At 38.6% G+C, this 11,564-nt stretch overlaps 5 protein-coding genes across 5 annotated transcripts; 3 read left to right on the top strand and 2 right to left on the bottom strand.

The window, feature by feature from the left end:
* Positions 1–366: 366 nt before the first annotated feature.
* BRETT_001022 (uncharacterized protein) lies at positions 367–4,233 on the bottom strand (the record flags this gene model as incomplete). The annotated part of the gene is made up of 1 exon (XM_041279580.1): positions 367–4,233. The coding sequence occupies one exon, from the start codon at positions 4,231–4,233 to the stop codon at positions 367–369; it is 3,867 nt and encodes a 1,288-aa protein (XP_041137794.1).
* A 572-nt stretch (positions 4,234–4,805) lies between these two features.
* On the top strand, positions 4,806–5,681 carry BRETT_001023 (uncharacterized protein; the record flags this gene model as incomplete). Its single annotated transcript, XM_041279581.1, has 1 exon — positions 4,806–5,681. One exon carries the CDS (start codon positions 4,806–4,808, stop codon positions 5,679–5,681), a length of 876 nt encoding a protein of 291 aa, XP_041137795.1.
* Positions 5,682–6,388: 707 nt separating this feature from the next.
* Positions 6,389–7,537, top strand: BRETT_001024 (uncharacterized protein; the record flags this gene model as incomplete). Its single annotated transcript, XM_041279582.1, has 1 exon — positions 6,389–7,537. One exon carries the CDS (start codon positions 6,389–6,391, stop codon positions 7,535–7,537), a length of 1,149 nt encoding a protein of 382 aa, XP_041137796.1.
* Positions 7,538–8,091: 554 nt separating this feature from the next.
* On the top strand, positions 8,092–9,453 carry BRETT_001025 (uncharacterized protein; the record flags this gene model as incomplete). Its single annotated transcript, XM_041279583.1, has 1 exon — positions 8,092–9,453. The coding sequence occupies one exon, from the start codon at positions 8,092–8,094 to the stop codon at positions 9,451–9,453; it is 1,362 nt and encodes a 453-aa protein (XP_041137797.1).
* A 463-nt stretch (positions 9,454–9,916) lies between these two features.
* BRETT_001026 (uncharacterized protein) lies at positions 9,917–10,561 on the bottom strand (the record flags this gene model as incomplete). Its single annotated transcript, XM_041279584.1, has 1 exon — positions 9,917–10,561. The coding sequence occupies one exon, from the start codon at positions 10,559–10,561 to the stop codon at positions 9,917–9,919; it is 645 nt and encodes a 214-aa protein (XP_041137798.1).
* Between the last annotated feature and the right edge of the window lie 1,003 nt (positions 10,562–11,564).

The raw sequence follows: 11,564 nt of genomic DNA on the forward strand, positions 1-11,564 counted from the left end.
CGAATTTATATTTTGAGGCAACTTGGGATACAAATCTCTTGCGGCATAATTACGAATTGTCTCCAGCAAATTATAGATCTTCATCTTGATAGAAATGAAATCAAAAAAAAGCTTATACTTAAATGTCGTTGTTGTGATTTGAACTCAACAAATGAAGAAATTCTTGCCATAATAAATATGCTTGGTAACTGAAGGTGTAAGAGGTTAAGAATCTAAGATATGTATTATTTGGTAACTTAATACATATTTGGAAAACACACACAGGCATCAATGTTAAAAAAAGGATAATAAAATTCTTATTGAGTTACAAGCAAAAAGAGAAACAAAAATCATAACCAAAGCAATTGGCTAAAAAATACATAGCAATCACTCTGCTTTTCCATATCCACCACCACCCGGAGTATTGATCTGAACACGGTCACCGGTATTAACATAAATTATTTCCTTGGCATTCATATGAATTTTTAGGTAAGTGCCGTCAGGCATCTTCCTGAACCAATAGTTCGAACCACAATCACCAGATTCACCACCCATTATTCCATAAGGATGGTATATTCGACGTTCCGAAATAATGGAAACTCTAAGAGGAACAAGTGCTTGAATTTCTCGAGTAGCACCATCCCCACCGTACCATTTACCGCGTCCACCAGAGCCACGTCTGATTGACCATTTTGTGACAAGAACAGGGGTTCTGGTCTCAACAATTTCGATATCTGTAGTCTTGGTATTTGTACAATGAACGTTACAGGCAGATGCCCCTTTATAACCTTCCATTGCACCCACACCCCCACCTAATGCTTCACCTGTTGCAAATCCAGGAAGAACTTTGCCTGTATATGGATGCTTTCCGCCTCGACCCCATCCGAACGAATTTGCATCTCCCTGAGAAGCGGCAGCAACACCGAAACATTTAAGGATAGTATCTGTGATACGCTGACCAGAAATAGTAGAGCCACATATTGCTACATCCCCAATCGGATTAAGGATAGTGCCCTTTGGAATCACTATATGGCATGGCACTAAGCAGCCTTGGTTGAGAGGAATATCTAAATCAATTAGACACCTTACAACATACATCACGCAAGAAGCTGTAATCGAAGCTGGGGCATTCATGGGACCATATTCCTCTGGACCAGTACCTGTAAAATCGAATGTCGCTTCCCCAGCTTCCCCATCAAAAGTAATGCTTAACTTGACAGGAATGCCATCATCAAAGTAATCCACGGCATGCAAGGCTTTCCCTCCATGAACACGATGCATATCACGAAAAAACTCACGGACAGCCTGCTCAGCATTATTTCTAATGGCAGCCATGTAAAATTGAACAAATCCTTTGCCAAATTCCTCGAAGAGCGCTTGTACAAGTCGAATACCTTTTTGGTTGGCACTCACCTGCGCACGCAAATCATTGATATTATCATTGATTTTTCTTGTTGCAGAGCATCCGGGATATTCACCAGCTTTCATAAACATTTTAACGATCCCTTCTTCATCGAAGTCCCCTTCCTTAACAAGTTTGAAGCTCTTAATAGAAACGCCCTCTTGCCACAAGCGTCTTGAATTAGGAGACATCGCAGTGATTCCCGCACCACCAATATCTGCATGATGTCCCCTTGATGCAACATAAAAAACTATCTCCCCCTCATGGAAAACTGGAGTAATCACAGTAATATCTGGCAAGTGTGTTCCGCCGGCTTCAGGATGATTTGTCACAAGAACATCACCCGGCTTCAACTTACCCTTCCATAGGTTGTGTTGGTAGATTATAGCATTAGAGAGAGATCCAAGATGGATTGGAATATGAGGAGCATTGGCTACTAATGAACCATCTGGTCCAAATATAGCACAAGAAAAATCAAGACGTTCTTTGATTGATGTTGACACTGCAGTCCTTTGTAACGTTCGACCCATTGTCTCGGCAATACCCATAAACCTATGACCAAATACAGTCAAGAGAATCGGATCTGCTTTAGACAAAGGAGTGTCGAGATTAATGATATCTCCACGTCCCACATAAAGTGATTTTTCTTCGTCATGTTCCAAATCCAAAATAACATGATCCAGTAAAATAGTTGCCGTTGACTGGGGTTCCACCAATATTGTTTGGGTAGCATCGACAATTAGTGCAGGGCCTCGAATCCTATCACCAGTCTTCAACTCTGGTAATTTGAAAATAGGCGTTTGTAGTTCCTCAATAGAATTTTTCGTCGGTGATGTTCTAGTCTTAGGTAATGTGTGAACGTCAAAAAACACACCCTGTCTGCTATTATGAGTTCCGGAAACAAACTTGCTACCTACATTTTTTTTTAGCTCCTGCTGAATATCAACTTTATGACCATTTTTCTCTGAAGAAGTACCCCTAACAGATACGGTCTGAGTTAATATAATTGTCTTTGAAGGTAAAATAAACCCGAACTCACGCTTGTGGATTTTAAGAAATGTCCCCTTCAAATCATTTGTGTTGTAAGGAACCTCTAATATAGTATTTGAACCTTTGTACTTCATTCCAATATGCACACTAAACGATAGAGGTGATCTTAAATTTTCCTTAATTTCCTTCGCAATTTTACCTTTCAACTCATTGATGATGTTTTTCGTTTGTTCCTTTATGTCAGCTGTACAATTGTATTCAGAAACAAATGGGGACTTCTCCTGTTTTGAAATCCTTGCAAGTGCAATTCCATATGAGGAAAGAATAGAAGAGTATTTGTGAATAAGTACTCTAGATATACCTAAATTTCTGGCAACAGAAGTACAGTTCTGAGAGCCAGCACCCCCAAATGAAACTAACACGTGATCTTTCGCAGAGTATCCACGCGATTCAGTTATTTCCCTAATAGAATTAGCCATCTTCACATTTGCAACTCTCAAGAATCCTAGAGCCACTTCATGAGGATCTATCTTTTTACCTGTATCATATGATATTTGATGAGCTAGCTCAATAAATTTAGCTTCAACTATATCTTTATCAAGCGGCTCTTTGCCAGATCGACCAAATATATGAGGGAACTCGGAGACCACCAAGCGTCCAAGAAAAAGGTTGGCATCCGTAACAGTTAAAGGTCCCCCTTTTCTATAGCATGCTGCTCCAGGATCAGATCCTGCAGATTGTGGTCCTACCCGAAACAAACCCTTCTCCCAGTGAAGAATAGAACCACCACCTGCAGCAACTGTATGGATTCGTAATTGTGGTGCGGAGATCTCGAGTCCCGCAATAATACCAGAATACGATATGTCAAAGTCGGATCCGTCACATCTTGACACGTCAGTAGATGTTCCACCCATATCAAAACCAACTAATGGCACATTTTCAAAGCACGTCTCCCTAACTCCAACAACACCCCCAGCAGGACCCGAAAGAATTGCATTTATACCACGAAAATGTCTTGCGTCAACCAATCCTCCATTTGATTGCATGAATTGGACTTTCGGAACGACGGAAAATGAAGAAAGAAACTTGGAAACATAATTCTGAATACGTGGAGTAAGATAGGCATCTATGCACGTTGCATTTCCACGGTGTAAATAGCTTATTGTTCTGGAAACATCTGAAGAAATTGAAACATACCGGAATCCTATTTCATGAGCAATCTCTGCAACTTTCTTTTCATGGACATCGTATAAATATGCATGTGCAAAGCATATAGCTAAAGAACGATACCCGATATCATACACTTTCTGTAAGCTCTTCCTAACAGCTGACACATCCAATTGTTTGATAACACGAATATATGTTCCGGATGGGGTCCGGATGACATTTTTGTCCTGTAAATCAATGATCTGCTCATTTGGATCGTCAGATGACGTTTCCACTGTGATCCTTTCATCGACACCAATTACCTTATCGAATAAGGTCTCGGGTGTTTTCACTTTTAAGTTAAACAATTCTGGACGAGCCTGTGTGCCTATCTCAAGTACATCTTCAAAGCCTTTTGTCGTAAAATAAACAAATTTCTCCCCTTTGCGCTCCAAAAGAGCATTTGTCGCGACCGTTGTACCCATACGCACCCATTCAATTAAACTACCGTCGAGCTTTTCATTTTTCGCAATCTTCCTTCCGGTGAATTTCTCCAAAACAACTCGGATTCCCTCAGCAGGTGCATCAGCATAGTTCTGAGAATCCTCAGAAAGAATCTTAAACACAGTTTCACCTTGACCCGGGATATTGGCCCATATGTCACAAAATGTTCCACCCCTGTCAATAGCAATTTGAACTTTAGATTTGGTACTCATTTAGCAGTATATTCTATAATCATACAAGAACTATAAAATGACTTAGAAACTGAGAAATTAGCGAGGCCAATCGATACAAACGCAAATTAAGTCCTATTTATTTATTATTAGATGCAAAGGCTTACAGGATATAAACCGTATGTAAAGTTAACGTCAATACTCAAACATGTGTTCTCTCGACATTCTTCGATCAATATTCAAAGGCGCTGATTTCAAACACAATTATTGGAGTGATATTCAACACAATGCTACTCTAACGATCCGTAAACAGTTTAATCCACCAATCGATGAACTCACATTCTCTGCATCTTAAGCATGAAAAAAAATTGCGGATGTTTTATACCGCTTAGGGAATAAAAAAACGCTCCACAGTTTTCGTCTAATTCTCCCGCAAACCGGTTTCCCATTGTGGCTATCATAATCTTACGTAACGATTCTGTTAATGCCCGCAAGAAGGATATATCAGCATCAGCAACTGGGACATGATTACCTTCTGATACTTCCAAGGCTCCTCTTCAATTCTCCCATCAAACAGGGATCACTTAAATACGACAAAAGTTATTCGACTATTGATGACTGACGAGAAGATAATTTACGGAAAAGCTGAAGTGAATGAGGCAACACTTGATTACTGCATCATAGGACCGGCGAATGGTCCCTTAGTTATTACCCTTCACGGAGGAAGGGGCTTTGGAAGCAAAGAGGGAGACTTCGAGGTCTACTCGAGACTTGCAAAGTTCGGTTATAAGGTTTTAGGTTTTGATTTCAGAGGCCACGGAAAATCGTCATTTACCCCACCATTCACTTTCTCACAGATAGTTGACGATATCGATGCAATGCGAAAGAAATTCATAAATGCCGGAGATAAAAAATGCATTATAATTGGCGGTAGTTTTGGTGGATTTATTGCCCAAAAGTACGCTTTAACTTATCCGGAAAACCTTTCACACTTGATTCTTCGGGGAACTGCTCCCAGTTATCACCATGAGGAAGCAGCATTTATCGAACTTAAAAAAAGACTACCAAATTTACCAATTGCCTCTGTCAATATGCTTGAGAAAGTATTTTCGAAGTTTGAGAGTGATGAAGAAATGCGACTAGTTATGTTTGCACTCGGTCCCCTTTATTCTGAATCTTACGACGCAGATGCTGGTCTTAGATCATGCCTCGAAACTAGATATAAAGCTGCATCTCACAACCAACTATACTCCGAGCAGGAGAAATATTTTGATTATCGACAGGAACTACCAAATTTGAAAATTCCAACCTTTATTTTTGATGGAGAAGAGGATTGGATATGTCCCAAAAGTCAATCTGAATTGCTCCATAAGTTGATTCCTAAGTCAGAGCTCTACATTTTTCCAAATGCAAACCATAGTGTCCACCGGGAGTTCCCTGACCTTGTCGTAGAGAGAATTCGAATATTTCTCAACAAGGAAACAAACTGATTATTGAGAAATATTACTGACAATAAATGAACACATGAATCTTGAAGTACTTTATTTTGCATTTGTCTTTTACTCGTCAGTAACAAACCCCCATATGAAACGCTAAAAAGCAGTAAAAACAGTAAAATTAGGAGCCTTTATTTCTCAAAAATCAAATCATGGCAACGTTATTTCAAGTCTAAATGCCTTGAATCTATTTTTTATTTAGGTTGTTTGTAAACTATTCATCATCTTAATTTGATTGTAAGATAACGTTCGAAATCGTGAAAAATACGTCAAAAGTATCGCGGGTTATAATTTTGCTTTCGGAAAAATGATGTCACATTTCTTGTGATCACAACCGGTTAGTATGGCACGAAAGGGAAAATGGTATTTTTTGCAGTTGTGTCAGGCCATCGCTCAAAAGGACAACAAATTTATCTCTTTTTTGTTCTTTTTCATGCGCAAAAAAAAAAAAAAAAAGCGTATAGGGAAGCGCGGAAAAAGTTGGCCAAACATATAACAGTAATGGCTCGTTCAATCTTATTGTTATGGTTTGTTCATCGCAAAGCAATTGAATTTCATTTATCCGCCAATAAGAACAAAGAGAGTGAGATAAGAACAGAAATTCATTTATATCTTAAAAAGTTTGAACGGAGGATTAATATAAAACAAAGGAAACATATTATTTAAGTTGCTGAGTTGTACACGAATAAATTCATATAGATATGGGCGGCTATCAACTTCGGGAACAGGACCGCTGGTTACCTATTGCAAATGTGGCCAGATTGATGAAGAATACGTTACCGGCTACTGCTAAGGTATCAAAAGATGCAAAAGAGTGCATGCAAGAATGTGTGAGTGAATTTATATCTTTTATTACAAGTGAAGCAAGCGATAAATGCTTAATGGAAAAGCGAAAAACTATTAATGGAGAAGATATCCTTTTCTCTATGAACAACCTTGGATTTGAAAATTACAGTGAAGTCTTGAAGATATATCTTGCAAAATATAGGCAACAGCAAGTTCTGAAGCAAGAGAGAGGAGAGCCAAGAAAGAAGAAGAAGAAGTATTCCAAAACTAGCTCTAAGAATAACGATGGAATGGACAAGCCAAAGACTAATGGAAAGAATGCAGCAAAGGTCAAGCAGGAGGCAAAGCAAAATGGCCTGGAAAGTGAAATGAATCAAGATTGGCGTGATATTCCGCATAGCGATATTAATAATGATAATTCTATTGCTGGTCAAAATAAGAGCAAAAGCATATCACAAGGGTCTAATAAAGTGGAAAAAGACATAGTCACGCAAAATGCAGGAATTCAGGATGGAAAGGATGAAGCTCATCACCCCGAAGAACGCGAAAAGGGGGTCCGTAGTGGTATTGCTACTGGTTACGTTGATCAATTATATGAGCAAAGTTATGGCACAGGGGGATATGCACATAACCCAAATTATCACAATTCCAGCTACGGTGGAGGAGTCGACTTGACTAAACTGCCTATAAATGCTGCAGATGAGACTAATAGTGTGGTGGTCGGATCAAAAAGTTCCCGTGTTACATCTCTGGCGGCATCGTCGGAACAACCAAACAACAATTCACAAGAGATGACATCGTCACATGCCATAGCAGCTGATGATAGCAGAACATCGGCACAGTACGGACGAAAGGCTGGTGACAATGATAATAGCATGTCAGTGCCGTATAATATGGCTCCACATATGAAGGCTACGACTACGGCTACCTCAAATGATGCAGAACTTTCATTGAATTTAAATGACAATGTTGCCTCAACTGTGTCAGAGACTGAGGAATTGGCAGGCCTGACAAATGGACATCACGGTGAGAATGTTTTATATCGATATCAGGCCGACTTTTGAGTGTGAAGAGCCTGAGTCCTCGATACTTTTTCATCCGCCTCTACAAAAATATTTTCAAGTTTTGAAATTACGGACGATCCTTTCCAACCCTAGTCTTTTTTTGCTTTGGTTTATTTATTCGAAATCTCGGACATTCTCTAGTTTTGTTTCCTGTGTTTAGAGCATATCCTTTTCCCTTTGTATTATTTTAATATGAATTGTTCCGTGAATGAAATATACCTCCAGATAGAATTTAGATTTTATTTAAGGCATCTCTTTTACCAATACACATCTTCATAGAATACAAAAGGAGAGGGGGGGAAATACGCGTCTGAATTTTTGTTTTTTTACATCTGCGCGGGGTTTTGTATTTTAAGAAGCTATGCAAAAAAAAAAAAAAAAAAAAAAAAAAAGAGGCTTGAAACAGATCAGCATGCGAATGATATGGAGTCTTTTCACTGAGGAGATTTTTACTTGAGAACATATGCTTCATAGTGAGGTAAAGCACTATTTTTTTCGTTTTTATCTCTGGGATAAAGAAACGTATTCTATCCTTGAGTACAATCAAGATTAGAATGAAGTTCACCTCGATAGTTGCAGTTTTTTCTGCTCTTTTTGGATTCTGTAATGCGGTTGATCTGGACGTTAGCAGCTATGATTCTATAAGATCTGCATGTGCTTTGATTGCAGATGGTTTGATGGACTATTACTGGGGTTATCAATATGGAGGTACGGTTGGTATGTTTACCCATCCTTATTATTGGTGGGAAGCTGGAGGAGCATGGGGATCCATGATCGACTACTCATTCTTTTTCCAGAATCATACATACGATAAAACGATCATAACAGCCATGGAATATCAGACTGGAGATGATGGAAATTATATGCCTTTGAATCAAACCACCACAGAAGGTAATGATGACCAGGTTTTCTGGGGTATTGCTGCTATTCAGGCTGCCGAAAGGAACTTCACGAATCCATCTAAAAAGGATTTCCAATGGCTTTATCTTGCGCAAGGTGTGTTCAACACAATGGCATGGAGATGGGATAGCTCGTATTGTGATGGTGGCCTACGTTGGCAGATTTTCCAATGGAATTCTGGTTATAATTATAAGAACACAGTTAGTAACGCTGGACTTTTCCACTTGGCTGCCAGGTTGGCAAGGTATACTGGTAATAGCACATATTCCGAATGGGCAGAAAAAGTTTACGACTGGTTGGTTGGAGTGGAATTTGTTAATGAGGGAATAAAGACCCCTGGATATTATTTTGCGTATGATGGTGCATCAATCGAAGGAAATTGTACAACAATTAAGCCTTATCAGTGGTCTTACAACGCCGGATTGTTGATTGCAGGTTGTGCTTACATGTACAACAGTTCCGGAAATGATACTTGGTTGACTCGTACAAAAGGTTGGGTGAAAGGTGTTACCGTGTTCTTTAACAGTACTACGGATGTTATGTATGAGGCAGCTTGTCAAAATGCCGGCACATGTAATAATGATCAAAGGTGTTTCAGGGCATATCTAGCCAGATTCATGAGTCTTACAGCTGTTTTAGCTCCTGATACTTATGACGATATTATGACATATCTGACGGCATCCGCAAAAGCAGCTGCACAGTCTTGTTCTGGAGGTTCTGATGGACATACGTGTGGTATGAATTGGTTCGTTGATGGTTGGGATGGTAAATATGGATTGGGTGAACAGATGTCGGCGTTGGAAGTTATACAAAATTTACTCGCTTCTGAACGAGCTGCACCTTATACCGCAAAAAATGGAGGATCATCTACTGGATCTGGTAATGCTGGAATGGGGTCTACAGAAGAATCAGATAAACCTTTGGATTTGGATAAAGGAGATACTGCTGGAGCATCTATTATTACAGTAATCATTGGGGTTTCAATTATCGGCCTCGCATATTATGTTTTGAAATAAGATATATATGTATTTTGAATTGCAACATTCAACAAAGATGCAGGGTTTTTTTATCATTTTTCTTTTCTAACAGAGTTGCTATATTTCTTCGATCATAAAATGTAGTGATTTGTACGATTTAAAATTGGATTAAATATGGCACATATACTATCATCAGATTCTATTTTACATTCAGTATGTACTGTGCGTCTTTAAATTTCGTCAGCAAGAATTTAAATGACATCAATGAATGCAAATTGAGAGCGGAGAGCTAAATAAGAATGTTAAATTAATAATATATGGATCAATAATAACGTGCTCCTAGAATTAGAGACGAACCTGTATCAAAAAGCAAAAAAAAATTAAGTAGTCATCGTCTATTGTAAGGTAAACCGTAACGAGCGAAAGATGTTAAATATGATCTGACTAAATACAAGAATTGGAGCGTCAGAAAAATCAAATGGAAAAGAACCAATAATTCCATTCATTCTTGTACTTTCCTATTCTCCTTCTCCTTTTGAGCCTGTTTAGCCTGTTCGGCCTGGAACATTATCTGTCTCATGTAGTCATCGTCAGCTTTATTTTCGATATTTTTAGCCTTGGACTTGTTTTCATCCATCATACTCAAACCGATAGAACCTAGTAATAAAATGATTGTAACGAACTGTGCATACATACGCGCATCATAAAACTGCTGGGCCTTGCTCATCAATTTGTCCCTACTTGCATATTTCCAAGATCCCCATAGTGAAGCAGCCCAAAGTCCAGTGATGATTTTATATTTATTGCTATTTATGGAACTGATAATCTTTTGGCTCTGTGTCATAGACGACCATTCTTTTTGCTCCTCCTTAACGGCCTCGTTCATATTGACATTCGGAGTATCATATTTTTCACTAAATCCCTGAGATGCAAGCTCTCCAGCAACAGTCGCACCAAATGCTGGAGGGGTGATTGCAACGGCTGTTTTCATTGAGTATGTCCAGGAAGCAAGCTTCTTAGGATATTTGAAACGTGCGTACGCAAATATACCTGCGGAAACAGCAAAACCAACCGCGATACCTTTCAATCCTCCAAGAAGCACGTAGTTGTTATGTGCCTTTCTTTCTTCTTCTGTAGTAATTCTCATTGTTGCTCTTCACTATAATTTAGTAGTATTAAAAATACCCTTTGCTATGTCAATAGATATATTTCTTTCTATCTCTGGGGTAAACATCTGACTCGAATAAGGTTCTATTATCATCATTGGAACTCTATTTATTTTATAAGCGAGTCAGATGTGCTCGCACCTTGGCAAAAAAAAAAAAAAAAACTGAACGGATCAATCGGATAAGGAAATATGAAAAGAAAATCTGTGTTCTCGTAGGCCTGTTTCAATCATTTTGACTGGGCGTCTCCTGCCAAACCCCTCCAAACTCTTAGGTAATAAAATATTTTCCAACCAACCAAATTTCGCGGGTGCCACCCGGATAAACAAATAGGCCATTTTCTAAGTAATCTCTTGATCTCCCATAATATATAGCAAATTTCATACTGTTAAATAAGAGCTCAAATCAAGCTTTAAAAGCTTTAGGCCGGTTTGATCAAGGAATTCGTCTTCGTTAATCGTATCCTGTTTCTTGTGTTTAAATAACTGCTTTTTCATCTCTGGGCATATGACTTAGATCAGTTTTTGTCCTGTTGACCATTTCAAATAGACTACTTAATTTTTATTTTGTTAATTCACCTGATAACTTAAAGCAAACACTTCAAAATAAGCTGAAGTGAATAGCTTGAAATATATGATTTATGCTTGATTCGTTTTTTTTGTGGTATTTGGGGATTTAAGTATCATCTTGAATCCCGAAACATCATTAATTTTTTTTTGCGTCTTTCGGCTGTTTAGTCCCTCCTCTCTTTGCGTGAAATCTAATCTCCTGTTAAGGTCCTTCGCTGACACCGGTACCGGAATCCATTCGTTCCCGATGAGTCAAAAAAATTTTCTACGCGCTATTCGGTAATTAACTAATAATACCAGAAACTTGAATGAAAATTTGGCGACCGTAATTTTTCAAAAGATTGTCAGTACTATAAAAGATAAATTTGGATTTTTACACCGCTGTTATCTATTTCATTAGGAATACACAATTCCT

The sequence above is a fragment of the Brettanomyces bruxellensis genome, chromosome 8 (assembly GCF_011074885.1).
Source record: "Brettanomyces bruxellensis chromosome 8, complete sequence".
In the NCBI taxonomy this organism is placed as follows: domain Eukaryota; kingdom Fungi; phylum Ascomycota; class Pichiomycetes; order Pichiales; family Pichiaceae; genus Brettanomyces; species Brettanomyces bruxellensis.